The sequence below is a fragment of the Lonchura striata genome, chromosome Z (assembly GCF_046129695.1).
Source record: "Lonchura striata isolate bLonStr1 chromosome Z, bLonStr1.mat, whole genome shotgun sequence".
Taxonomy (NCBI): domain Eukaryota; kingdom Metazoa; phylum Chordata; class Aves; order Passeriformes; family Estrildidae; genus Lonchura; species Lonchura striata.
In genome coordinates, this window is record NC_134642.1 from 41,532,877 (window position 1) to 41,560,794 (window position 27,918).

The following is a 27,918-nucleotide window of genomic DNA, read 5'->3' on the forward strand; positions in this document are numbered from 1 at the left end:
TGAAGAAGTCTCCTCTAAGCTGTTGCTTTTGAACAATAAAGGGTTTTTTAAAGTTAATTTTCATTGTCTGTTTTGCCCTGGATATCCCAAGTGCAGTGTGACGCTGAGAGGAGGTGGTATCAGAAGAGCCTGCTCATGGCCTTGCCCAGTGATGCTTTCAGCTATGTGCCCAGGAATGGGTATCTCTCAACCTCTCCAATCCCTATTCTGGTGTTGTATCACCAGAATACAAAAAATTACACAAATGCATTTCTTCTTTTGTGTTTGAATTCCCTGTATTCCAGCTTGTGTCATTACCACCGCTCCTGTTTTTGTCTGAGAGTGATTTAGGTCCTTCAGCTGCCTCAGAAAAGACAGAACCAACGAGGTCCTCATTCCTGACATTGCAGGATACTTCTGGATAGGAGCATTAGGGGGACAGTGGTACAGTGTGGAAGTTTCGTCTTGAGGGGTCCTGCTGTGTACCTGAATATATAAGAGAGCTGGTGGAAAAGCTCACCAAGCCGCTGCCCGTAATTTACAATCAGTCCTGGCTGACAAAGGAGGCCCCAGGAACCCGGAGTGTGGCCAGTGTTACGCTTATCTTCAGGAAGGGTCAGAAGTGGAATCCAGGGAGCTACGGGCCTGTCAGCCTGACCTTGGTGCTTGGGGAAGCTCATGGAGATCATCTTGAGTGCCCATCACATGGCACCTCCAGGAGATCCAGGGGATCATGCCCAGCCAGCATGGGTTTGTCAAAGGCGTAACCGCCCGACCCAATCTCCTTCTGTAACACAGTGCCCCTCTTAGTGGACGAGGGAAAGTCCAGAAACGTTGACTTCCTGCACTTTGGAATAAAGTCTTTAACACTGTGTCCCACAGAACTCTCCTGGAGACACCAGCTGCTTGTGGCTTTGACGCTCTGTTCTTGAGTTAAAAACTGGCTGCTGGCCTGGCCCAGAGAGTGCTGGTGAATGGAATTCCTTGCAGCAGGCAGCTGGTCCCTAGTGGTGTCCCCCAGGACTCTGTACTGAGGGCTCTATATTGTACTGTTTTTTACCTTTGTTGATGATCTGAGCTCTTGAGGGAATCCAAGAGCTCCTTTAGTCAGTTTGAGGACAACACCAAGCTGGGCGTGAGTGCTGTTCTGCTGGAGGGCAGGAAAGCTCTGCGGAAGGATCTGCACTGTCTTCTGGATCCACGGGCCAGGGCCAGTTGTGTGAGGTTCAACAAGGCCAAGTGCTGGGTCCTGCCCTTGGGTCACAGGAACCGCCTGCAGCTCCAGGCTGGGACAGCGTGTCTGGCAAACTGCTGGATGGGAGAGGACCTGGGGGTGCAGGTTTTCAAGAGCTGGACACGAGCTGGAGTGTGCCCAGGTGGCCAAGAAGGCCAATGGCACCGGGCTTGTGTCAGCAATGGTGTGGCCAGCACGAGCCGGGCAGTGGCCAGCAGGAGCCGGGCAGTGGCCATCGCCCTGTGCTGGGGGCACTGGTGAGGCCACAGCTGGAATCTTGTGTTCAGCTTTGTTTCCTCACAGCAGGAAGGACACTGAGGTGCTGGATCATGTCCAGAGAAGGAAATGGAGCTGGGGAAGGGTCTGTAGAGCGAGTCATATGGGGAGCAGCTGAGGGAACTGGGTGAGTTTAGTGTGGGGAAAAGGAGGTTCGGGAGAACCGGATCACTCTGTACGATGATCTAGAAGAAAGTTATAACCATATGGGAATTGTTTTTTTCTCCCAGCAGCTAGCAATAGGAAAAAAAAATGGCCTCAAGATGTCCCAGTGGAGGTTCAAGTTGGATATTAGGGAAAATTTCTTCACTGAAGGAGTGGTCAAGCATCGGAGCAGGCTCCCTGGGGAAGTGGTGGAGTCACCACCGCTGAAAGTGTTCAAAAATGGAGTAAATGTGGCGCTTCATTATATGGCTTAATGGTATTTGGTCAAAGGCTGGGCTTGATGATCTTGGAGGTCTTTTCCAACCTTAGTGATTCTATGAATCTCGATTTGGTCCTGTTGTTTTTTCACTCAGCTAAATGGGAAGCAATCAGTTGCGTTTGTACGGAGCAGTATCCTTGAAGCGACGCAGTGCTGGAGGTTGTTTGAGCCCAGGAAAACAATCTCTTTGTGGCATGCAGGAGAAGGCTGGAGCTGCTGACCTGGGGAGGTGCTTCTGGATTGATAGTTGGAGGGCGAAGGAGCAGCCGGTGCTGGTGATGTGTGGGCAGTTCCCTTCACGAGGAATGCTGTGCTGGTTGGTTTGGACCATATCGAGTTGGGGGTGTTTGGATGATGGATCTCTTTGCTTGCTAATGATGTGTTGGGGTGAATTGTCCAAATCTCTGCAGTCCTTTATGGGTCCCCTCCTTGCTTCTTTGAGGTGCACCTTGTCTATGCCACCCTGTTTCTTCTAAGGCAGTGCTGTGGCATTGCAGAATGGTTATCTTTGGTGGGATGATGGTTTGGAGGTGGCTTTCAAGGCTTTGCATTATTGGAGGGTCTGGAAGGCAGAGCGAGGTGGTGGAAGAGAAGGAGGTATGCAGGGCAGGCATCATGCCATTTGGGGCAAATGGGTGCCCCAGTGGTCTGGCAGCTGTAAGAGGTGCCTGGGGGCTGCAGGACCACCATTCCCTGGGAGCGTGCTATCCATAGCCTTTGATCCAGGCAGGATGCATTGGCAAGATGGGCTGCAGGACAGAGACTCATCCCCTCACAGCCTGAGGGGACCATGTCTTTGCATGTCAGGTCTAAGCGTGGAGCACAGTGAGCACAGCTTAGCTTTTTCATTCTGTTTTGTTTTTACAAAAAGTCTTTATTTCTAACAAAAGAATAAATAAATAAATAAATAAATAAATAAATAAATGGCCAGCCAAAGAAATAAATAATCGACTAAGTTAATTAATGAGTTAAATAAGTAAGCAAACAGAGTTCTGTGATAAATAGTGATTGGCATTCCCACAGTAGTTCCCCAGTGTCCATGATCCCCTTGCCGTTCATCAGGTGAGGTTGCAGTCCGGATGAACGCGGTAATTCCACAGGTAACAATACCTTCTGTATCCCCAGTGTCTCGTAGGTGTCCATGAATGTGTAGCACAGAAATTTCCTCTTCCTTCCTCTCCAGTGCCTGTGGTTTGGGTGTGGGCTGTGCCACATACTGGCCCCAGTGCCAGCACGCTCATAGGCCTTTCCCCATCAGCTCATCGGTTGGAAGACGTGTGACTGGTACCAAGTGATCCCAGCCTGGGCTCCTGCTGTCACCACTCAATCCATGGCTACTGGTGCTGGCTGGCGATGGGTGTTTGTTCTCTGTGGGTTTAGTGGGGTCCAGAGCAGCTTGGTGCTTCATGCGCCGTATGAGTTTGTCCACGTGTTGTAAGCAGACACGAGCTTCGAGGCGGACGTGGTCCCAGGCGCAGGCGCTGTGGCTGTGTGCCTGGAGAAAGGCGTGGATTTTCCCGAAGTACTTGTTGATGGTGAGCCGCGGGTCGCTTGGTCCTTTGAAGAGCAGGGGGTCGTCGGGGAGGCATTGATTGAGGTGGTGGATGTGGTGCTGCAGTTTGTTGAGGAGGAGGTTGCGAGCGTGGCTGGGCCAGTGCTGGCGGGTGCTGTTGGAGCTGAGGGTGTGGAAGAGGCGCTGGAGGATGCGCAGGGCGGTGGCGGCGGCTTGGTGCGGGCCGAGGTTGGGGTGGAGGAGGGTGTCGGGGAAGAAGGGCGGCTCTTGGAGGCGGCAGGGCTGTGTGTGGCTGGGAGGCATGTCCTGGAGGAGGCGGAGTGCGTCGCCGGGGAAGGTGTCGTCGTGTGTCCAGAGGCGTTGGCAGGCGAGGCTGGTGGCCAGAGCGGCGAGGAGGAGCAGGAGCGGCGGTGCGGCGTGCGGCAGCCGTGGCTGTGTGGCTGTGGGCACAGCCATGCTGGGTCTGCGGGTGCTGTCGGGTGGTGCTGGGCAGGAGGAGCCCGGTGAGGCTCGGTGGTGCTGCTGCTGCTGGTGGCTGTGGCTGGGGCGCTGCCGGCTTTGTACGGCGGCAGCTTTCCCTTCATCGCTTTCTGATTGCCGGGAGTTTCCGGCCGTGCTTTCCAGTCTGTGCTGGTGGCTGTGGTGGTCTTGGGCAGTGTTTTGTTGGGGTGGCCGTGGTTGGGGATTGTGGTGGCAGCGGTGTGCTGGGGCCGAGTGTCAGTCATGGCTGGAAGGGGTTGTGAAAGCTCTGGGCCAGAGGCGCTGTGGGGTCAGGTGCGTTGGGGAGGGTGTTGGGCGATCCTTTCACTTGCCGAGCCAGCTGCAAGGTCTGTGCTGTTGAGCTGAGTCTCTGTTTGTGCCCAAGCATCGTTTCCACTTGCAAAGCCCTGGTTTTGGTTGTGGTCACTTTTCCTTTCACTTTGAGGCTTGCCTTTAATTTCATCTTAGCCACTGTTTTCCTTTTGTGGTTGCAAGGGATGTGCGGTGATGTCAGTGGGTGAGGGCCGGCGTTTCCCCTCCTGCGGTTAACGCCCAGAGGCACTGGCAGGGTTCAAGGGGCTGTCTGTGCATGTGGGTCTTGGAGGCCTGAGTGTGTCCTTGCAAGGAGGCACTGCACCTGCTGTGTTTGGGAGGAGCGAGCCACAAGGCAGGCAAGAAAGGCTGAGTGAAGAAGTCGCGGAAAGGGAAAGCTTTTGCTGTTACTGTCGCGCTTGGTGCCATGGCTGTGGCCCCGGAGCATCGGTCTGCTTTTGAGATCCATGCCTCAGTGGCTGAGGTGGCCAGAGGTCAAAGGAGGACATTCCCCCATGAAAGAAATGGGGTTGCGCTTTGGGACTGCTGGAGCCCTTGCTCGGAACAGCGCGTCCTGTTCAGGGCTCTTTAGTCTATGAGAGGTGTGGTGTCCTTGGAAGGTGATGGCTCTGAAAATGCACGGGGGTCCAGAGGCCGTGACCTGTGAGAAAGGCTGAGGGAGCTTGGCTTCTTTGGCTGGAGTATTGTAGGTTTGCCAGTAGTTTCAGATGCCTTTCCAAAAATGCACAAAATCTGCGGCAAGGTGAAGAGGTGTTTGGGGTGTGCAGAGACTTGCAAGGGGATGATCCCTCTGGCCTGGTGGAGAAATGGTGGGATTGTTGCTTGGAGCAGATCGTGGGATTTGAAAGTTTTAGGCCTTTGGGGAACAGAGAATTTGGAGGTGAGCGGTTGTTTGTCACCTTGTGCGTCAGTGATCTCCAGGCAGGCTGCCGAAGGCACACAAGGCAAATGCTGGGAGCCCTCGCGGAAAATCCCTGTAGATCCCCAGGCCAGTGTAGGAGAGGGTCGAGTTTGAGACCGTCGTGGCAACCTGAATGTGCACAAGTCCATGGGACCTGAAGAGACTGATGCGTGAGCCCTGAGGGAACTGTGAGATGGAGCTGCTGGGCCACAGTGCCTGGTTTTTGAAATCTGGTGTCCGTCAGTTGAAGTTCCCAGTAAGTGGTAGAAGGGAGGTATAAGCCTCCCTTTGTATAAGGGGAAAAGCAGAAGAGTGTGGGAACTACAGAGCAGTCCGGCTGAGCGCAGTGTCAGGCAAGAAGATGAGGCTGTTGTGCTTGGTCACCAGACTCGGCTAAGGCCTAGGGAAAACCAAGAGGTGGTCGGTAATGGGGAGCATGGCATTCCAATTGCGTAGTCGCCATTCCTGGTGATTTTTTGTGATGTTCTATGGCTAAGGCTACAGAGCAGTGGTGGATAGGGGCAGAGCAAGTGAGCTTGTGTGCCTGGGCTTGAGCAAAGTGCTGGGCCGTGTCCTGCATCCTTGTCTGTGAGTCAGAGAGGCATGGATTGGATGGATGGAGCACGTTGTGGATAAAGCAGATGAGGTGCAGCGGTGCTCCCCAGCCTTTGCGTGTTTTTCTTTTTGGGACTCTGTGGTGGTGGCCAACCGCTGGCAGTGTTTTTCCAAGAGTTTGCTACAGCATCTTGCTTGGTCAGGTGCCATTGAGAAGAGTGGGCAGAGGCGGTTTGGAGGAAGGCTTGGGGTAGGTGTGGAGTGAGGATGGCTTTGGCTGGCCCAGAGACTGGTTGCTGTGCTAGAGAGATGAGAGGCAATGGCAAGTGTTTTGTCGTAGGTCTTTATTTTCAGCGGCATAAATAAGTGAATAAGTAGAAAAATAAATACGTGTATCAATAAATAAAGAAACAAATAAATAAATCAGTCTAGAAATAAGTGGAGAAAGTCCTTTGCCCGTATCACTGGGAGAGGCTGAATCAATGGGAGAGGGAGTGGTTGGGGGCTGCGGGTGGCGTGCGGTTGTTGCAGCCCTGTCTCTGGTCCCAGGTGAGAGGAGGCGTGGGGTTGGAGGTGGGTTTGGGTGGTAGGTGTGGGTTGGAGTGTGGGTGTCTGCGCTAGCGGCGCCTGGCACGTGTGAGGTTGTGGAGGTGCCGTAAAGAGGCACGAGCTTCGAGGCGGAGGTGGTCCCAGGCGCTGTGGCTGTGGGTGTGGAGGGAGGGGTGGGTGTCCCTGAAGTACTTGTTGATGGCGAACCACGGGTTGCGTGGTCCTTTGGAGAGCAGGGCGTTGTCGGGGAGGCGTTGCTACAGGTGGTGGATGTGGTGCTGCAGTTTGTTGAGGAGGAGGTTGCGAGCGTGGCTGGGCCAGTGCTGGCGGGTGCTGTTGGAGCTGAGGGTGTGGAAGAGGCGCTGGAGGATGCGCAGGGCGGTGGCGGCGGCTTGGTGCGGGCCGAGGTTGGGGTGGAGGAGGGTGTCGGGGAAGAAGGGCGGCTCTTGGAGGCGGCAGGGCTGTGTGTGGCTGGGAGGCATGTCCTGGAGGAGGCGGAGTGCGTCGCCGGGGAAGGTGTCGTCGTGTGTCCAGAGGCGTTGGCAGGCGAGGAGGAGGAGTAGGTGCGGCGTGCGGCAGCCGTGGCTGTGTGGCTGTGTGGCTGTGGGCACAGCCACGCTGGGTCTGCGGGTGCTGTCGGGTGGTGCAGGGCAGGAGGAGCCCGGGGAGGCTCGGTGGTGCTGCTGGTGGCTGTGGCTGGGGCGCTGCCGGCTTTGTACGGCGGCAGCTTTCCCTTCATCGCTTTCTGATTGCCGGGAGTTTCCGGCCGTGCTTTCCAGTCTGTGCTGGTGGCTGTGGTGGTCTTGGGCAGTGTTTTGTTGGGTTGACTGTGGCTGGCGATGGTGTTGTTAATTCTCTTTTTGCCTTTAGAGGTTGCCTCTTGCCTGTTGGTTGTGGTGTAGTGGAACCCTACGTTAGTGCCACATCATGTATTTGCGATGATGTTGTGTGTTTCTTGTGGTTTTCCTTTCTCTCTGGGGTCGTCTCTCGTTCATCATATGTTCCGCTGAATTTCTTTTATTGCCCTTTACAGGACACTGCATCAATTGTAGTATCGTATCTTGGGCTTCTCCCTTTTTTCTAAAGCTATGTCTGATGTTGAACAGACTTTTTCGTTTTGGAGAGTGCTGAAGTCAAATCTCGCTGAACTCTTCTAAAGTTTAATATTTTGAAGATTTTTCAAGTAGTGTTTCCTTACTGATTGTTGCACGCTTGTCAGTATGTGTCAGCTTGGTTCCTAGTGTTGAAAAAGGAAGTAGTGGTACTTGTAAGTATCTAGTAAGTAACTCGTAAATTTCTGTTAAGTTGCTGAGCTGATTGAGCTGTTGCAGCTTTTAATGCATTTGGGTCAATCATTTTTTCCCGTAAATTCTAGTTGCAGACCTTTACTGCCGGGTTTTCAGCACAAGCCTTCTATTAGTGTGCCTGGAGATTCGTCCCTTGAGTGGGGACACACCTCTAGGTTATTGCTTGAGGTAAAACAAAAGTAATTGGATTAATTACCTTTTTCTGTAGTTTGTTATTAATCTGGCTTTCAAAGGATTGGGGTAGTGGAGCACTGTACAAGTAGTTACCACTGTCTGTAATGGATCATAGATAATTCTGATCAAAATTATTTGAGTATTGTCATGATTAATTTTAATTATTTGTTTTTCCCATATTTCCCATATATTTCCTCGATAGACGTGTAAACAAATATTTCTCTCATCTTGCAGGACAAATTTGTATAAAAGGTCAATTACACATATATAATTCTTTTGAGATGAACCATTTACCTACTGTGGGCCTAGGATTGTATTAAGCTGCCTCCAGACTTCTCTAAGAAGGAGTTTAGCAAGCAAGGAGGCATTTTGTGAACCTCAGTGGGAAGCCTTCCCTGATAAATGTTGTCGGAAGCTTCCATTCTGCCTGGGACACTTCCCAAGTCTTTTTGTAGTTCCCATTAGATTTTTCTGTTTTTTTTACCTACACTATGCTTGTTTTCTTTGTGTTTATATGAATAAATTCTCTCTTTTAAGCCTTTGATAGAGTTGTATTAAATAAACTGATGGTTTATTTCTCAGGAACCTCAGGAGCTCGTTAAGTCAGAGAGCTGAAGAGGTGGCTCTGGGTCTGAGCACCTAGGCACTGAATGTTGATGCAGCTTCTGCAGTGTCTTGCTTCCCTTTTGCAGTTTGATTTTCATTGTGATGGAGTTGAAGAAGCCTCCTCTAAGCTGTCGCTTTTGAACAATAAAGGGTTTTTTAAAGTTAATTTTCATTGTCTGTTTTGCCCTGGATATCCCAAGTGCAGTGTGACGCTGAGAGGAGGTGGTATCAGAAGAGCCTGCTCATGGCCTTGCCCAGTGATGCTTTCAGCTATGTGCCCAGGAATGGGTATCTCTCAACCTCTCCAATCCCTATTCTGGTGTTGTATCACCAGAATACAAAAAATTACACAAATGCATTTCTTCTTTTGTGTTTGAATTCCCTGTATTCCAGCTTGTGTCATTACCACCGCTCCTGTTTTTGTCTGAGAGTGATTTAGGTCCTTCAGCTGCCTCAGAAAAGACAGAACCAACGAGGTCCTCATTCCTGACATTGCAGGATACTTCTGGATAGGAGCATTAGGGGGACAGTGGTACAGTGTGGAAGTTTCGTCTTGAGGGGTCCTGCTGTGTACCTGAATATATAAGAGAGCTGGTGGAAAAGCTCACCAAGCCGCTGCCCGTAATTTACAATCAGTCCTGGCTGACAAAGGAGGCCCCAGGAACCCGGAGTGTGGCCAGTGTTACGCTTATCTTCAGGAAGGGTCAGAAGTGGAATCCAGGAAGCTACGGGCCTGTCAGCCTGACCTTGGTGCTTGGGGAAGCTCATGGAGATCATCTTGAGTGCCCATCACATGGCACCTCCAGGAGATCCAGGGGATCATGCCCAGCCAGCATGGGTTTGTCAAAGGCGTAACCGCCCGACCCAATCTCCTTCTGTAACACAGTGCCCCTCTTAGTGGACGAGGGAAAGTCCAGAAACGTTGACTTCCTGCACTTTGGAATAAAGTCTTTAACACTGTGTCCCACAGAACTCTCCTGGAGACACCAGCTGCTTGTGGCTTTGACGCTCTGTTCTTGAGTTAAAAACTGGCTGCTGGCCTGGCCCAGAGAGTGCTGGTGAATGGAATTCCTTGCAGCAGGCAGCTGGTCCCTAATGGTGTCCCCCAGGACTCTGTACTGAGGGCTCTGTACTGTACTGTTTTTTACCTTTGTTGATGATCTGAGCTCTTGAGGGAATCCAAGAGCTCCTTTAGTCAGTTTGAGGACAACACCAAGCTGGGCGTGAGTGCTGATCTGCTGGAGGGCAGGAAAGCTCTGCGGAAGGATCTGCACTGTCTTCTGGATCCACGGGCCAGGGCCAGTTGTGTGAGGTTCAACAAGGCCAAGTGCTGGGTCCTGCCCTTGGGTCACAGGAACCGCCTGCAGCTCCAGGCTGGGACAGCGTGTCTGGCAAACTGCTGGATGGGAGAGGACCTGGGGGTGCAGGTTTTCAAGAGCTGGACACGAGCTGGAGTGTGCCCAGGTGGCCAAGAAGGCCAATGGCACCGGGCTTGTGTCAGCAATGGTGTGGCCAGCACGAGCCGGGCAGTGGCCAGCAGGAGCCGGGCAGTGGCCATCGCCCTGTGCTGGGGGCACTGGTGAGGCCACAGCTGGAATCTTGTGTTCAGCTTTGTTTCCTCACAGCAGGAAGGACACTGAGGTGCTGGATCATGTCCAGAGAAGGAAATGGAGCTGGGGAAGGGTCTGTAGAGCGAGTCATATGGGGAGCAGCTGAGGGAACTGGGTGAGTTTAGTGTGGGGAAAAGGAGGTTCGGGAGAACCGGATCACTCTGTACGATGATCTAGAAGAAAGTTATAACCATATGGGAATTGTTTTTTTCTCCCAGCAGCTAGCAATAGGAAAAAAAAATGGCCTCAAGATGTCCCAGTGGAGGTTCAAGTTGGATATTAGGGAAAATTTCTTCACTGAAGGAGTGGTCAAGCATCGGAGCAGGCTCCCTGGGGAAGTGGTGGAGTCACCACCGCTGAAAGTGTTCAAAAATGGAGTAAATGTGGCGCTTCATTATATGGCTTAATGGTATTTGGTCAAAGGCTGGGCTTGATGATCTTGGAGGTCTTTTCCAACCTTAGTGATTCTATGAATCTCGATTTGGTCCTGTTGTTTTTTCACTCAGCTAAATGGGAAGCAATCAGTTGCGTTTGTACGGAGCAGTATCCTTGAAGCGACGCAGTGCTGGAGGTTGTTTGAGCCCAGGAAAACAATCTCTTTGTGGCATGCAGGAGAAGGCTGGAGCTGCTGACCTGGGGAGGTGCTTCTGGATTGATAGTTGGAGGGCGAAGGAGCAGCCGGTGCTGGTGATGTGTGGGCAGTTCCCTTCACGAGGAATGCTGTGCTGGTTGGTTTGGACCATATCGAGTTGGGGGTGTTTGGATGATGGATCTCTTTGCTTGCTAATGATGTGTTGGGGTGAATTGTCCAAATCTCTGCAGTCCTTTATGGGTCCCCTCCTTGCTTCTTTGAGGTGCACCTTGTCTATGCCACCCTGTTTCTTCTAAGGCAGTGCTGTGGCATTGCAGAATGGTTATCTTTGGTGGGATGATGGTTTGGAGGTGGCTTTCAAGGCTTTGCATTATTGGAGGGTCTGGAAGGCAGAGCGAGGTGGTGGAAGAGAAGGAGGTATGCAGGGCAGGCATCATGCCATTTGGGGCAAATGGGTGCCCCAGTGGTCTGGCAGCTGTAAGAGGTGCCTGGGGGCTGCAGGACCACCATTCCCTGGGAGCGTGCTATCCATAGCCTTTGATCCAGGCAGGATGCATTGGCAAGATGGGCTGCAGGACAGAGACTCATCCCCTCACAGCCTGAGGGGACCATGTCTTTGCATGTCAGGTCTAAGCGTGGAGCACAGTGAGCACAGCTTAGCTTTTTCATTCTGTTTTGTTTTTACAAAAAGTCTTTATTTCTAACAAAAGAATAAATAAATAAATAAATAAATAAATAAATAAATGGCCAGCCAAAGAAATAAATAATCGACTAAGTTAATTAATGAGTTAAATAAGTAAGCAAACAGAGTTCTGTGATAAATAGTGATTGGCATTCCCACAGTAGTTCCCCAGTGTCCATGATCCCCTTGCCGTTCATCAGGTGAGGTTGCAGTCCGGATGAACGCGGTAATTCCACAGGTAACAATACCTTCTGTATCCCCAGTGTCTCGTAGGTGTCCATGAATGTGTAGCACAGAAATTTCCTCTTCCTTCCTCTCCAGTGCCTGTGGTTTGGGTGTGGGCTGTGCCACATACTGGCCCCAGTGCCAGCACGCTCATAGGCCTTTCCCCATCAGCTCATCGGTTGGAAGACGTGTGACTGGTACCAAGTGATCCCAGCCTGGGCTCCTGCTGTCACCACTCAATCCATGGCTACTGGTGCTGGCTGGCGATGGGTGTTTGTTCTCTGTGGGTTTAGTGGGGTCCAGAGCAGCTTGGTGCTTCATGCGCCGTATGAGTTTGTCCACGTGTTGTAAGCAGACACGAGCTTCGAGGCGGACGTGGTCCCAGGCGCAGGCGCTGTGGCTGTGTGCCTGGAGAAAGGCGTGGATTTTCCCGAAGTACTTGTTGATGGTGAGCCGCGGGTCGCTTGGTCCTTTGAAGAGCAGGGGGTCGTCGGGGAGGCATTGATTGAGGTGGTGGATGTGGTGCTGCAGTTTGTTGAGGAGGAGGTTGCGAGCGTGGCTGGGCCAGTGCTGGCGGGTGCTGTTGGAGCTGAGGGTGTGGAAGAGGCGCTGGAGGATGCGCAGGGCGGTGGCGGCGGCTTGGTGCGGGCCGAGGTTGGGGTGGAGGAGGGTGTCGGGGAAGAAGGGCGGCTCTTGGAGGCGGCAGGGCTGTGTGTGGCTGGGAGGCATGTCCTGGAGGAGGCGGAGTGCGTCGCCGGGGAAGGTGTCGTCGTGTGTCCAGAGGCGTTGGCAGGCGAGGCTGGTGGCCAGAGCGGCGAGGAGGAGCAGGAGCGGCGGTGCGGCGTGCGGCAGCCGTGGCTGTGTGGCTGTGGGCACAGCCATGCTGGGTCTGCGGGTGCTGTCGGGTGGTGCTGGGCAGGAGGAGCCCGGTGAGGCTCGGTGGTGCTGCTGCTGCTGGTGGCTGTGGCTGGGGCGCTGCCGGCTTTGTACGGCGGCAGCTTTCCCTTCATCGCTTTCTGATTGCCGGGAGTTTCCGGCCGTGCTTTCCAGTCTGTGCTGGTGGCTGTGGTGGTCTTGGGCAGTGTTTTGTTGGGGTGGCCGTGGTTGGGGATTGTGGTGGCAGCGGTGTGCTGGGGCCGAGTGTCAGTCATGGCTGGAAGGGGTTGTGAAAGCTCTGGGCCAGAGGCGCTGTGGGGTCAGGTGCGTTGGGGAGGGTGTTGGGCGATCCTTTCACTTGCCGAGCCAGCTGCAAGGTCTGTGCTGTTGAGCTGAGTCTCTGTTTGTGCCCAAGCATCGTTTCCACTTGCAAAGCCCTGGTTTTGGTTGTGGTCACTTTTCCTTTCACTTTGAGGCTTGCCTTTAATTTCATCTTAGCCACTGTTTTCCTTTTGTGGTTGCAAGGGATGTGCGGTGATGTCAGTGGGTGAGGGCCGGCGTTTCCCCTCCTGCGGTTAACGCCCAGAGGCACTGGCAGGGTTCAAGGGGCTGTCTGTGCATGTGGGTCTTGGAGGCCTGAGTGTGTCCTTGCAAGGAGGCACTGCACCTGCTGTGTTTGGGAGGAGCGAGCCACAAGGCAGGCAAGAAAGGCTGAGTGAAGAAGTCGCGGAAAGGGAAAGCTTTTGCTGTTACTGTCGCGCTTGGTGCCATGGCTGTGGCCCCGGAGCATCGGTCTGCTTTTGAGATCCATGCCTCAGTGGCTGAGGTGGCCAGAGGTCAAAGGAGGACATTCCCCCATGAAAGAAATGGGGTTGCGCTTTGGGACTGCTGGAGCCCTTGCTCGGAACAGCGCGTCCTGTTCAGGGCTCTTTAGTCTATGAGAGGTGTGGTGTCCTTGGAAGGTGATGGCTCTGAAAATGCACGGGGGTCCAGAGGCCGTGACCTGTGAGAAAGGCTGAGGGAGCTTGGCTTCTTTGGCTGGAGTATTGTAGGTTTGCCAGTAGTTTCAGATGCCTTTCCAAAAATGCACAAAATCTGCGGCAAGGTGAAGAGGTGTTTGGGGTGTGCAGAGACTTGCAAGGGGATGATCCCTCTGGCCTGGTGGAGAAATGGTGGGATTGTTGCTTGGAGCAGATCGTGGGATTTGAAAGTTTTAGGCCTTTGGGGAACAGAGAATTTGGAGGTGAGCGGTTGTTTGTCACCTTGTGCGTCAGTGATCTCCAGGCAGGCTGCCGAAGGCACACAAGGCAAATGCTGGGAGCCCTCGCGGAAAATCCCTGTAGATCCCCAGGCCAGTGTAGGAGAGGGTCGAGTTTGAGACCGTCGTGGCAACCTGAATGTGCACAAGTCCATGGGACCTGAAGAGACTGATGCGTGAGCCCTGAGGGAACTGTGAGATGGAGCTGCTGGGCCACAGTGCCTGGTTTTTGAAATCTGGTGTCCGTCAGTTGAAGTTCCCAGTAAGTGGTAGAAGGGAGGTATAAGCCTCCCTTTGTATAAGGGGAAAAGCAGAAGAGTGTGGGAACTACAGAGCAGTCCGGCTGAGCGCAGTGTCAGGCAAGAAGATGAGGCTGTTGTGCTTGGTCACCAGACTCGGCTAAGGCCTAGGGAAAACCAAGAGGTGGTCGGTAATGGGGAGCATGGCATTCCAATTGCGTAGTCGCCATTCCTGGTGATTTTTTGTGATGTTCTATGGCTAAGGCTACAGAGCAGTGGTGGATAGGGGCAGAGCAAGTGAGCTTGTGTGCCTGGGCTTGAGCAAAGTGCTGGGCCGTGTCCTGCATCCTTGTCTGTGAGTCAGAGAGGCATGGATTGGATGGATGGAGCACGTTGTGGATAAAGCAGATGAGGTGCAGCGGTGCTCCCCAGCCTTTGCGTGTTTTTCTTTTTGGGACTCTGTGGTGGTGGCCAACCGCTGGCAGTGTTTTTCCAAGAGTTTGCTACAGCATCTTGCTTGGTCAGGTGCCATTGAGAAGAGTGGGCAGAGGCGGTTTGGAGGAAGGCTTGGGGTAGGTGTGGAGTGAGGATGGCTTTGGCTGGCCCAGAGACTGGTTGCTGTGCTAGAGAGATGAGAGGCAATGGCAAGTGTTTTGTCGTAGGTCTTTATTTTCAGCGGCATAAATAAGTGAATAAGTAGAAAAATAAATACGTGTATCAATAAATAAAGAAACAAATAAATAAATCAGTCTAGAAATAAGTGGAGAAAGTCCTTTGCCCGTATCACTGGGAGAGGCTGAATCAATGGGAGAGGGAGTGGTTGGGGGCTGCGGGTGGCGTGCGGTTGTTGCAGCCCTGTCTCTGGTCCCAGGTGAGAGGAGGCGTGGGGTTGGAGGTGGGTTTGGGTGGTAGGTGTGGGTTGGAGTGTGGGTGTCTGCGCTAGCGGCGCCTGGCACGTGTGAGGTTGTGGAGGTGCCGTAAAGAGGCACGAGCTTCGAGGCGGAGGTGGTCCCAGGCGCTGTGGCTGTGGGTGTGGAGGGAGGGGTGGGTGTCCCTGAAGTACTTGTTGATGGCGAACCACGGGTTGCGTGGTCCTTTGGAGAGCAGGGCGTTGTCGGGGAGGCGTTGCTACAGGTGGTGGATGTGGTGCTGCAGTTTGTTGAGGAGGAGGTTGCGAGCGTGGCTGGGCCAGTGCTGGCGGGTGCTGTTGGAGCTGAGGGTGTGGAAGAGGCGCTGGAGGATGCGCAGGGCGGTGGCGGCGGCTTGGTGCGGGCCGAGGTTGGGGTGGAGGAGGGTGTCGGGGAAGAAGGGCGGCTCTTGGAGGCGGCAGGGCTGTGTGTGGCTGGGAGGCATGTCCTGGAGGAGGCGGAGTGCGTCGCCGGGGAAGGTGTCGTCGTGTGTCCAGAGGCGTTGGCAGGCGAGGAGGAGGAGTAGGTGCGGCGTGCGGCAGCCGTGGCTGTGTGGCTGTGTGGCTGTGGGCACAGCCACGCTGGGTCTGCGGGTGCTGTCGGGTGGTGCAGGGCAGGAGGAGCCCGGGGAGGCTCGGTGGTGCTGCTGGTGGCTGTGGCTGGGGCGCTGCCGGCTTTGTACGGCGGCAGCTTTCCCTTCATCGCTTTCTGATTGCCGGGAGTTTCCGGCCGTGCTTTCCAGTCTGTGCTGGTGGCTGTGGTGGTCTTGGGCAGTGTTTTGTTGGGTTGACTGTGGCTGGCGATGGTGTTGTTAATTCTCTTTTTGCCTTTAGAGGTTGCCTCTTGCCTGTTGGTTGTGGTGTAGTGGAACCCTACGTTAGTGCCACATCATGTATTTGCGATGATGTTGTGTGTTTCTTGTGGTTTTCCTTTCTCTCTGGGGTCGTCTCTCGTTCATCATATGTTCCGCTGAATTTCTTTTATTGCCCTTTACAGGACACTGCATCAATTGTAGTATCGTATCTTGGGCTTCTCCCTTTTTTCTAAAGCTATGTCTGATGTTGAACAGACTTTTTCGTTTTGGAGAGTGCTGAAGTCAAATCTCGCTGAACTCTTCTAAAGTTTAATATTTTGAAGATTTTTCAAGTAGTGTTTCCTTACTGATTGTTGCACGCTTGTCAGTATGTGTCAGCTTGGTTCCTAGTGTTGAAAAAGGAAGTAGTGGTACTTGTAAGTATCTAGTAAGTAACTCGTAAATTTCTGTTAAGTTGCTGAGCTGATTGAGCTGTTGCAGCTTTTAATGCATTTGGGTCAATCATTTTTTCCCGTAAATTCTAGTTGCAGACCTTTACTGCCGGGTTTTCAGCACAAGCCTTCTATTAGTGTGCCTGGAGATTCGTCCCTTGAGTGGGGACACACCTCTAGGTTATTGCTTGAGGTAAAACAAAAGTAATTGGATTAATTACCTTTTTCTGTAGTTTGTTATTAATCTGGCTTTCAAAGGATTGGGGTAGTGGAGCACTGTACAAGTAGTTACCACTGTCTGTAATGGATCCTAGATAATTCTGATCAAAATTATTTGAGTATTGTCATGATTAATTTTAATTATTTGTTTTTCCCATATTTCCCATATATTTCCTCGATAGACGTGTAAACAAATATTTCTCTCATCTTGCAGGACAAATTTGTATAAAAGGTCAATTACACATATATAATTCTTTTGAGATGAACCATTTACCTACTGTGGGCCTAGGATTGTATTAAGCTGCCTCCAGACTTCTCTAAGAAGGAGTTTAGCAAGCAAGGAGGCATTTTGTGAACCTCAGTGGGAAGCCTTCCCTGATAAATGTTGTCGGAAGCTTCCATTCTGCCTGGGACACTTCCCAAGTCTTTTTGTAGTTCCCATTAGATTTTTCTGTTTTTTTTACCTACACTATGCTTGTTTTCTTTGTGTTTATATGAATAAATTCTCTCTTTTAAGCCTTTGATAGAGTTGTATTAAATAAACTGATGGTTTATTTCTCAGGAACCTCAGGAGCTCGTTAAGTCAGAGAGCTGAAGAGGTGGCTCTGGGTCTGAGCACCTAGGCACTGAATGTTGATGCAGCTTCTGCAGTGTCTTGCTTCCCTTTTGCAGTTTGATTTTCATTGTGATGGAGTTGAAGAAGCCTCCTCTAAGCTGTCGCTTTTGAACAATAAAGGGTTTTTTAAAGTTAATTTTCATTGTCTGTTTTGCCCTGGATATCCCAAGTGCAGTGTGACGCTGAGAGGAGGTGGTATCAGAAGAGCCTGCTCATGGCCTTGCCCAGTGATGCTTTCAGCTATGTGCCCAGGAATGGGTATCTCTCAACCTCTCCAATCCCTATTCTGGTGTTGTATCACCAGAATACAAAAAATTACACAAATGCATTTCTTCTTTTGTGTTTGAATTCCCTGTATTCCAGCTTGTGTCATTACCACCGCTCCTGTTTTTGTCTGAGAGTGATTTAGGTCCTTCAGCTGCCTCAGAAAAGACAGAACCAACGAGGTCCTCATTCCTGACATTGCAGGATACTTCTGGATAGGAGCATTAGGGGGACAGTGGTACAGTGTGGAAGTTTCGTCTTGAGGGGTCCTGCTGTGTACCTGAATATATAAGAGAGCTGGTGGAAAAGCTCACCAAGCCGCTGCCCGTAATTTACAATCAGTCCTGGCTGACAAAGGAGGCCCCAGGAACCCGGAGTGTGGCCAGTGTTACGCTTATCTTCAGGAAGGGTCAGAAGTGGAATCCAGGAAGCTACGGGCCTGTCAGCCTGACCTTGGTGCTTGGGGAAGCTCATGGAGATCATCTTGAGTGCCCATCACATGGCACCTCCAGGAGATCCAGGGGATCATGCCCAGCCAGCATGGGTTTGTCAAAGGCGTAACCGCCCGACCCAATCTCCTTCTGTAACACAGTGCCCCTCTTAGTGGACGAGGGAAAGTCCAGAAACGTTGACTTCCTGCACTTTGGAATAAAGTCTTTAACACTGTGTCCCACAGAACTCTCCTGGAGACACCAGCTGCTTGTGGCTTTGACGCTCTGTTCTTGAGTTAAAAACTGGCTGCTGGCCTGGCCCAGAGAGTGCTGGTGAATGGAATTCCTTGCAGCAGGCAGCTGGTCCCTAATGGTGTCCCCCAGGACTCTGTACTGAGGGCTCTGTACTGTACTGTTTTTTACCTTTGTTGATGATCTGAGCTCTTGAGGGAATCCAAGAGCTCCTTTAGTCAGTTTGAGGACAACACCAAGCTGGGCGTGAGTGCTGATCTGCTGGAGGGCAGGAAAGCTCTGCGGAAGGATCTGCACTGTCTTCTGGATCCACGGGCCAGGGCCAGTTGTGTGAGGTTCAACAAGGCCAAGTGCTGGGTCCTGCCCTTGGGTCACAGGAACCGCCTGCAGCTCCAGGCTGGGACAGCGTGTCTGGCAAACTGCTGGATGGGAGAGGACCTGGGGGTGCAGGTTTTCAAGAGCTGGACACGAGCTGGAGTGTGCCCAGGTGGCCAAGAAGGCCAATGGCACCGGGCTTGTGTCAGCAATGGTGTGGCCAGCAGGAGCCGGGCAGTGGCCAGCAGGAGCAGGGCAGTGGCCATCCCCCTGTGCTGGGGGCACTGGTGAGGCCACAGCTGGAATCTTGTGTTCAGCTTTGTTTCCTCACAGCAGGAAGGACACTGAGGTGCTGGATCATGTCCAGAGAAGGAAATGGAGCTGGGGAAGGGTCTGTAGAGCGAGTCATATGGGGAGCAGCTGAGGGAACTGGGTGAGTTTAGTGTGGGGAAAAGGAGGTTCAGGAGAACCGGATCACTCTGTACGATGATCTAGAAGAAAGTTATAACCATATGGGAATTGTTTTTTTCTCCCAGCAGCTAGCAATAGGAAAAAAAAATGGCCTCAAGATGTCCCAGTGGAGGTTCAAGTTGGATATTAGGGAAAATTTCTTCACTGAAGGAGTGGTCAAGCATCGGAGCAGGCTCCCTGGGGAAGTGGTGGAGTCACCACCGCTGAAAGTGTTCAAAAATGGAGTAAATGTGGCGCTTCATTATATGGCTTAATGGTATTTGGTCAAAGGCTGGGCTTGATGATCTTGGAGGTCTTTTCCAACCTTAGTGATTCTATGAATCTCGATTTGGTCCTGTTGTTTTTTCACTCAGCTAAATGGGAAGCAATCAGTTGCGTTTGCACGGAGCAGTATCCTTGAAGCGACGCAGTGCTGGAGGTTGTTTGAGCCCAGGAAAACAATCTCTTTGTGGCATGCAGGAGAAGGCTGGAGCTGCTGACCTGGGGAGGTGCTTCTGGATTGATAGTTGGAGGGCGAAGGAGCAGCCGCTGCTGGTGATGTGTGGGCAGTTCCCTTCACGAGGAATGCTGTGCTGGTTGGTTTGGACCATATCGAGTTGGGGGTGTTTGGATGATGGATCTCTTTGCTTGCTAATGATGTGTTGGGGTGAATTGTCCAAATCTCTGCAGTCCTTTATGGGTCCCCTCCTTGCTTCTTTGAGGTGCACCTTGTCTATGCCACCCTGTTTCTTCTAAGGCAGTGCTGTGGCATTGCAGAATGGTTATCTTTGGTGGGATGATGGTTTGGAGGTGGCTTTCAAGGCTTTGCATTATTGGAGGGTCTGGAAGGCAGAGCGAGGTGGTGGAAGAGAAGGAGGTATGCAGGGCAGGCATCATGCCATTTGGGGCAAATGGGTGCCCCAGTGGTCTGGCAGCTGTAAGAGGTGCCTGGGGGCTGCAGGACCACCATTCCCTGGGAGCGTGCTATCCATAGCCTTTGATCCAGGCAGGATGCATTGGCAAGATGGGCTGCAGGACAGAGACTCATCCCCTCACAGCCTGAGGGGACCATGTCTTTGCATGTCAGGTCTAAGCGTGGAGCACAATGAGCACAGCTTAGCTTTTTCATTCTTTTTTGTTTTTACAAAAAGTCTTTATTTCTAACAAAGGAATAAATAAATAAATAAATAAATAAATAAATGGCCAGCCAAAGAAATAAATAATCGACTAAGTTAATTAATGAATTAAATAAGTAAGCAAACAGAGTTCTGTGATAAATAGTGATTGGCATTCCCACAGTAGTTCCCCAGTGTCCATGATCCCCTTGCCGTTCATCAGGTGAGGTTGCAGTCCGGATGAACGCGGTAATTCCACAGGTAACAATACCTTCTGTATCCCCAGTGTCTCGTAGGTGTCCATGAATGTGTAGCACAGAAATTTCCTCTTCCTTCCTCTCCAGTGCCTGTGGTTTGGGTGTGGGCTGTGCCACATACTGGCCCCAGTGCCAGCACGCTCATAGGCCTTTCCCCATCAGCTCATCGGTTGGAAGACGTGTGACTGGTACCAAGTGATCCCAGCCTGGGCTCCTGCTGTCACCACTCAATCCATGGCTACTGGTGCTGGCTGGCGATGGGTGTTTGTTCTCTGTGGGTTTAGTGGGGTCCAGAGCAGCTTGGTGCTTCATGCGCCGTATGAGTTTGTCCACGTGTTGTAAGCAGACACGAGCTTCGAGGCGGACGTGGTCCCAGGCGCAGGCGCTGTGGCTGTGTGCCTGGAGAAAGGCGTGGATTTTCCCGAAGTACTTGTTGATGGTGAGCCGCGGGTCGCTTTGTCCTATGAAGAGCAGGGGGTCGTTGGGGAGGCATTGATTGAGGTGGTGGATGTGGTGCTGCAGTTTGTTGAGGAGGAGGTTGCGAGCGTGGCTGGGCCAGTGCTGGCGGTTGCTGTTGGAGCTGAGGGTGTGGAAGAGGCGCTGGAGGATGCGCAGGGCGGTGGCGGCGGCTTGGTGCGGGCCGAGGTTGGGGTGGAGGAGGGTGTCGGGGAAGAAGGGCGGCTCTTGGAGGCGGCAGGGCTGTGTGTGGCTGGGAGGCATGTCCTGGAGGAGGCGGAGTGCGTCGCCGGGGAAGGTGTCGTCGTGTGTCCAGAGGCGTTGGCAGGCGAGGCTGGTGGCCAGAGCGGCGAGGAGGAGCAGGAGCGGCGGTGCGGCGTGCGGCAGCCGTGGCTGTGTGGCTGTGGGCACAGCCATGCTGGGTCTGCGGGTGCTGTCGGGTGGTGCTGGGCAGGAGGAGCCCGGTGAGGCTCGGTGGTGCTGCTGCTGCTGGTGGCTGTGGCTGGGGCGCTGCCGGCTTTGTACGGCGGCAGCTTTCCCTTCATCGCTTTCTGATTGCCGGGAGTTTCCGGCCGTGCTTTCCAGTCTGTGCTGGTGGCTGTGGTGGTCTTGGGCAGTGTTTTGTTGGGGTGGCCGTGGTTGGGGATTGTGGTGGCAGCGGTGTGCTGGGGCCGAGTGTCAGTCATGGCTGGAAGGGGTTGTGAAAGCTCTGGGCCAGAGGCGCTGTGGGGTCAGGTGCGTTGGAGAGGGTGTTGGGCGATCCTTTCACTTGCCGAGCCAGCTGCAAGGTCTGTGCTGTTGAGCTGAGTCTCTGTTTGTGCCCAAGCATCGTTTCCACTTGCAAAGCCCTGGTTTTGGTTGTGGTCACTTTTCCTTTCACTTTGAGGCTTGCCTTTAATTTCATCTTAGCCACTGTTTTCCTTTTGTGGTTGCAAGGGATGTGCGGTGATGTCAGTGGGTGAGGGCCGGCGTTTCCCCTCCTGCGGTTAACGCCCAGAGGCACTGGCAGGGTTCAAGGGGCTGTCTGTGCATGTGGGTCTTGGAGGCCTGAGTGTGTCCTTGCAAGGAGGCACTGCACCTGCTGTGTTTGGGAGGAGCGAGCCACAAGGCAGGCAAGAAAGGCTGAGTGAAGAAGTCGCGGAAGGGGAAAGCTTTTGCTGTTGCTGTCGCGCTTGGTGCCATGGCTGTGGCCCCGGAGCATCGGTCTGCTTTTGAGATCCATGCCTCAGTGGCTGAGGCGGCCAGAGGTCAAAGGAGGACATTCCCCCATGAAAGAAATGGGGTTGCGCTTTGGGACTGCTGGAGCCCTTGCTCGGAGCAGCGCGTCCTGTTCGGGGCTCTTTAGTCTATGAGAGGTGTGGTGTCCTTGGAAGGTGATGGCTCTGAAAATGCACGGGGGTCCAGAGGCCGTGACCTGTGAGAAAGGCTGAGGGAGCTTGGCTTCTTTGGCTGGAGTATTGTAGGTTTGCCAGTAGTTTCAGATGCCTTTCCAAAAATGCACAAAATCTGCGGCAAGGTGAAGAGGTGTTTGGGGTGTGCAGAGACTTGCAAGGGGATGATCCCTCTGGCCTGGTGGAGAAATGGTGGGATTGTTGCTTGGAGCAGATCGTGGGATTTGAAAGTTTTAGGCCTTTGGGGAACAGAGAATTTGGAGGTGAGCGGTTGTTTGTCACCTTGTGCGTCAGTGATCTCCAGGCAGGCTGCCAAAGGCACACAAGGCAAATGCTGGGAGCCCTCGCGGAAAATCCCTGTAGATCCCCAGGCCAGTGTAGGAGAGGGTCGAGTTTGAGACCGTCGTGGCAACCTGAATGTGCACAAGTCCATGGGACCTGAAGAGACTGATGCGTGAGCCCTGAGGGAACTGTGAGATGGAGCTGCTGGGCCACAGTGCCTGGTTTTTGAAATCTGGTGTCCGTCAGTTGAAGTTCCCAGTAAGTGGTAGAAGGGAGGTATAAGCCTCCCTTTGTATAAGGGGAAAAGCAGAAGAGTGTGGGAACTACAGAGCAGTCCGGCTGAGCGCAGTGTCAGGCAAGAAGATGAGGCTGTTGTGCTTGGTCACCAGACTCGGCTAAGGCCTAGGGAAAACCAAGAGGTGGTCGGTAATGGGGAGCATGGCATTCCAATTGCGTAGTCGCCATTCCTGGTGATTTTTTGTGATGTTCTATGGCTAAGGCTACAGAGCAGTGGTGGATAGGGGCAGAGCAAGTGAGCTTGTGTGCCTGGGCTTGAGCAAAGTGCTGGGCCGTGTCCTGCATCCTTGTCTGTGAGTCAGAGAGGCATGGATTGGATGGATGGAGCATGTTGTGGATAAAGCAGATGAGGTGCAGCGGTGCTCCCCAGCCTTTGCGTGTTTTTCTTTTTGGGACTCTGTGGTGGTGGCCAACCGCTGGCAGTGTTTTTCCAAGAGTTTGCTACAGCATCTTGCTTGGTCAGGTGCCATTGAGAAGAGTGGGCAGAGGCGGTTTGGAGGAAGGCTTGGGGTAGGTGTGGAGTGAGGATGGCTTTGGCTGGCCCAGAGACTGGTTGCTGTGCTAGAGAGATGAGAGGCAATGGCAAGTGTTTTGTCGTAGGTCTTTATTTTCAGCGGCATAAATAAGTGAATAAGTAGAAAAATAAATACGTGTATCAATAAATAAAGAAACAAATAAATAAATCAGTCTAGAAATAAGTGGAGAAAGTCCTTTGCCCGTATCACTGGGAGAGGCTGAATCAATGGGAGAGGGAGTGGTTGGGAGCTGCGGGTGGCGTGCGGTTGTTGCAGCCCTGTCTCTGGTCCCAGGTGAGAGGAGGCGTGGGGTTGGAGGTGGGTTTGGGTGGTAGGTGTGGGTTGGAGTGTGGGTGTCTGCACTAGCGGCGCCTGGCACGTGTGAGGTTGTGGAGGTGCCGTAAAGAGGCACGAGCTTCGAGGCGGAGGTGGTCCCAGGCGCTGTGGCTGTGGGTGTGGGTGTGGAGGGAGGGGTGGGTGTCCCTGAAGTACTTGTTGATGGCGAGCCGCGGGTTGCGTGGTCCTTTGGAGAGCAGGGCGTTGTCGGGGAGGCGTTGCTCCAGGTGGTGGATGTGGTGCTGCAGTTTGTTGAGGAGGAGGTTGCGAGCGTGGCTGGGCCAGTGCTGGCGGGTGCTGTTGGAGCTGAGGGTGTGGAAGAGGCGCTGGAGGATGCGCAGGGCGGTGGCGGCGGCTTGGTGCGGGCCGAGGTTGGGGTGGAGGAGGGTGTCGGGGAAGAAGGGCGGCTCTTGGAGGCGGCAGGGCTGTGTGTGGCTGGGAGGCATGTCCTGGAGGAGGCGGAGTGCGTCGCCGGGGAAGGTGTCGTCGTGTGTCCAGAGGCGTTGGCAGGCGAGGAGGAGGAGTAGGTGCGGCGTGCGGCAGCCGTGGCTGTGTGGCTGTGTGGCTGTGGGCACAGCCACGCTGGGTCTGCGGGTGCTGTCGGGTGGTGCTGGGCAGGAGGAGCCCGGTGAGGCTCGGTGGTGCTGCTGGTGGCTGTGGCTGGGGCGCTGCCGGCTTTGTACGGCGGCAGCTTTCCCTTCATCGCTTTCTGATTGCCGGGAGTTTCCGGCCGTGCTTTCCAGTCTGTGCTGGTGGCTGTGGTGGTCTTGGGCAGTGTTTTGTTGGGTTGACTGTGGCTGGCGATGGTGGTGTTAATTCTCTTTTTGCCTTTAGAGGTTGCCTCTTGCCTGTTGGTTGTGGTGTAGTGGAACCCTACGTTAGTGCCACATCATGTATTTGCGATGATGTTGTGTGTTTCTTGTGGTTTTCCTTTCTCTCTGGGGTCGTCTCTCGTTCATCATTTGTTCCGCTGAATTTCTTTTATTGCCCTTTACAGGACACTGCATCAATTGTAGTATCGTATCTTGGGCTTCTCCCTTTTTTCTAAAGCTATGTCTGATGTTGAACAGACTTTTTCGTTTTGGAGAGTGCTGAAGTCAAATCTCGCTGAACTCTTCTAAAGTTTAATATTTTGAAGATTTTTCAAGTAGTGTTTCCTTACTGATTTTTGCACGCTTGTCAGTATGTGTCAGCTTGGTTCCTAGTGTTGAAAAAGGAAGTAGTGGTACTTGTAAGTATCTAGTAAGTAACTCGTAAATTTCTGTTAAGTTGCTGAGCTGATTGAGCTGTTGCAGCTTTTAATGCATTTGGGTCAATCATTTTTTCCCGTAAATTCTAGTTGCAGACCTTTACTGCCGGGGTATTCAGCACAAGCCTTCTATTAGTGTGCCTGGAGATTCGTCCCTTGAGTGGGGACACACCTCTAGGTTATTGCTTGAGGTAAAACAAAAGTAATTGGATTAATTACCTTTTTCTGTAGTTTGTTATTAATCTGGCTTTCAAAGGATTGGGGTAGAGGAGCACTTTACAAGTAGTTACCACTGTCTGTAATGGATCATAGATAGTTCTGATCAAAATTATTTGAGTATTGTCATGATTAATTTTAATTATTTGTTTTTCCCATATTTCCCATATATTTCCTCGATAGACGTGTAAACAAATATTTCTCTCATCTTGCAGGACAAATTTGTATAAAAGGTCAATTACACATATATAATTCTTTTGAGATGAACCATTTACCTACTGTGGGCCTAGGATTGTATTAAGCTGCCTCCAGACTTCTCTAAGAAGGAGTTTAGCAAGCAAGGAGGCATTTTGTGAACCTCAGTGGGAAGCCTTCCCTGATAAATGTTGTCGGAAGCTTCCATTCTGCCTGGGACACTTCCCAAGTCTTTTTGTAGTTCCCATTAGATTTTTCTGTTTTTTTTACCTACACTATGCTTGTTTTCTTTGTGTTTATATGAATAAATTCTCTCTTTTAAGCCTTTGATAGAGTTGTATTAAATAAACTGATGGTTTATTTCTCAGGAACCTCAGGAGCTCGTTAAGTCAGAGAGCTGAAGAGGTGGCTCTGGGTCTGAGCACCTAGGCACTGAATGTTGATGCAGCTTCTGCAGTGTCTTGCTTCCCTTTTGCAGTTTGATTTTCATTGTGATGGAGTTGAAGAAGTCTCCTCTAAGCTGTTGCTTTTGAACAATAAAGGGTTTTTTAAAGTTAATTTTCATTGTCTGTTTTGCCCTGGATATCCCAAGTGCAGTGTGACGCTGAGAGGAGGTGGTATCAGAAGAGCCTGCTCATGGCCTTGCCCAGTGATGCTTTCAGCTATGTGCCCAGGAATGGGTATCTCTCAACCTCTCCAATCCCTATTCTGGTGTTGTATCACCAGAATACAAAAAATTACACAAATGCATTTCTTCTTTTGTGTTTGAATTCCCTGTATTCCAGCTTGTGTCATTACCACCGCTCCTGTTTTTGTCTGAGAGTGATTTAGGTCCTTCAGCTGCCTCAGAAAAGACAGAACCAACGAGGTCCTCATTCCTGACATTGCAGGATACTTCTGGATAGGAGCATTAGGGGGACAGTGGTACAGTGTGGAAGTTTCGTCTTGAGGGGTCCTGCTGTGTACCTGAATATATAAGAGAGCTGGTGGAAAAGCTCACCAAGCCACTGCCCGTAATTTACAATCAGTCCTGGCTGACAAAGGAGGCCCCAGGAACCCGGAGTGTGGCCAGTGTTACGCTTATCTTCAGGAAGGGTCAGAAGTGGAATCCAGGGAGCTACGGGCCTGTCAGCCTGACCTTGGTGCTTGGGGAAGCTCATGGAGATCATCTTGAGTGCCCATCACATGGCACCTCCAGGAGATCCAGGGGATCATGCCCAGCCAGCATGGGTTTGTCAAAGGCGTAACCGCCCGACCCAATCTCCTTCTGTAACACAGTGCCCCTCTTAGTGGACGAGGGAAAGTCCAGAAATGTTGACTTCCTGCACTTTGGAATAAAGTCTTTAACACTGTGTCCCACAGAACTCTCCTGGAGACACCAGCTGCTTGTGGCTTTGACGCTCTGTTCTTGAGTTAAAAACTGGCTGCTGGCCTGGCCCAGAGAGTGCTGGTGAATGGAATTCCTTGCAGCAGGCAGCTGGTCCCTAGTGGTGTCCCCCAGGACTCTGTACTGAGGGCTCTGTACTGTACTGTTTTTTACCTTTGTTGATGATCTGAGCTCTTGAGGGAATCCAAGAGCTCCTTTAGTCAGTTTGAGGACAACACCAAGCTGGGCGTGAGTGCTGTTCTGCTGGAGGGCAGGAAAGCTCTGCGGAAGGATCTGCACTGTCTTCTGGATCCACGGGCCAGGGCCAGTTGTGTGAGGTTCAACAAGGCCAAGTGCTGGGTCCTGCCCTTGGGTCACAGGAACCGCCTGCAGCTCCAGGCTGGGACAGCGTGTCTGGCAAACTGCTGGATGGGAGAGGACCTGGGGGTGCAGGTTTTCAAGGGCTGGACACGAGCTGGAGTGTGCCCAGGTGGCCAAGAAGGCCAATGGCACCGGGCTTGTGTCAGCAATGGTGTGGCCAGCAGGAGCCGGGCAGTGGCCAGCAGGAGCAGGGCAGTGGCCATCCCCCTGTGCTGGGGGCACTGGTGAGGCCACAGCTGGAATCTTGTGTTCAGCTTTGTTTCCTCACAGCAGGAAGGACACTGAGGTGCTGGATCATGTCCAGAGAAGGAAATGGAGCTGGGGAAGGGTCTGTAGAGCGAGTCATATGGGGAGCAGCTGAGGGAACTGGGTGAGTTTAGTGTGGGGAAAAGGAGGTTTGGGAGAACCGGATCACTCTGTACGATGATCTAGAAGAAAGTTATAACCATATGGGAATTGTTTTTTTCTCCCAGCAGCTAGCAATAGGAAAAAAAAATGGCCTCAAGATGTCCCAGTGGAGGTTCAAGTTGGATATTAGGGAAAATTTCTTCACTGAAGGAGTGGTCAAGCATCGGAGCAGGCTCCCTGGGGAAGTGGTGGAGTCACCACCGCTGAAAGTGTTCAAAAATGGAGTAAATGTGGCGCTTCATTATATGGCTTAATGGTATTTGGTCAAAGGCTGGGCTTGATGATCTTGGAGGTCTTTTCCAACCTTAGTGATTCTATGAATCTCGATTTGGTCCTGTTGTTTTTTCACTCAGCTAAATGGGAAGCAATCAGTTGCGTTTGCACGGAGCAGTATCCTTGAAGCGACGCAGTGCTGGAGGTTGTTTGAGCCCAGGAAAACAATCTCTTTGTGGCATGCAGGAGAAGGCTGGAGCTGCTGACCTGGGGAGGTGCTTCTGGATTGATAGTTGGAGGGCGAAGGAGCAGCCGGTGCTGGTGATGTGTGGGCAGTTCCCTTCACAAGGAATGCTGTGCTGGTTGGTTTGGACCATATCGAGTTGGGGGTGTTTGGATGATGGATCTCTTTGCTTGCTAATGATGTGTTGGGGTGAATTGTCCAAATCTCTGCAGTCCTTTATGGGTCCCCTCCTTGCTTCTTTGAGGTGCACCTTGTCTATGCCACCCTGTTTCTTCTAAGGCAGTGCTGTGGCATTGCAGAATGGTTATCTTTGGTGGGATGATGGTTTGGAGGTGGCTTTCAAGTCTTTGCATTATTGGAGGGTCTGGAAGGCAGAGCGAGGTGGTGGAAGAGAAGGAGGTATGCAGGGCAGGCATCATGCCATTTGGGGCAAATGGGTGCCCCAGTGGTCTGGCAGCTGTAAGAGGTGCCTGGGGGCTGCAGG

At 52.3% G+C, this 27,918-nt stretch overlaps 4 protein-coding genes across 29 annotated transcripts in view; 1 reads left to right on the forward strand and 3 right to left on the reverse strand.

Moving 5' to 3' along the window:
- UBAP2 (ubiquitin associated protein 2) overlaps positions 1 to 27,918 on the forward strand; it is a 252,161-nt gene that overhangs the window by 181,854 nt on the left and 42,389 nt on the right. The window lies entirely within an intron of this gene.
- LOC144248285 (interferon-like) lies at positions 2,970 to 4,084 on the reverse strand. The gene has a single exon (XM_077790328.1). It carries the CDS (start codon positions 3,880 to 3,882, stop codon positions 3,151 to 3,153), a length of 732 nt encoding a protein of 243 aa, XP_077646454.1. The 5' UTR covers positions 3,883 to 4,084; the 3' UTR covers positions 2,970 to 3,150.
- On the reverse strand, positions 11,410 to 12,524 carry LOC144248286 (interferon-like). Its single transcript, XM_077790329.1, has one exon. It carries the CDS (start codon positions 12,320 to 12,322, stop codon positions 11,591 to 11,593), a length of 732 nt encoding a protein of 243 aa, XP_077646455.1. The 5' UTR covers positions 12,323 to 12,524; the 3' UTR covers positions 11,410 to 11,590.
- LOC144248284 (interferon-like) lies at positions 19,846 to 20,960 on the reverse strand. The gene has a single exon (XM_077790327.1). It carries the CDS (start codon positions 20,756 to 20,758, stop codon positions 20,027 to 20,029), a length of 732 nt encoding a protein of 243 aa, XP_077646453.1. The 5' UTR covers positions 20,759 to 20,960; the 3' UTR covers positions 19,846 to 20,026.

Coding starts and splice junctions, on each gene's coding strand:
- LOC144248285 (XM_077790328.1), bottom strand. CDS start 3,882: ATGGCTGTGCCCACAGCCACACAGCCACGGCTGCCGCACGCCGCACCG.
- LOC144248286 (XM_077790329.1), bottom strand. CDS start 12,322: ATGGCTGTGCCCACAGCCACACAGCCACGGCTGCCGCACGCCGCACCG.
- LOC144248284 (XM_077790327.1), bottom strand. CDS start 20,758: ATGGCTGTGCCCACAGCCACACAGCCACGGCTGCCGCACGCCGCACCG.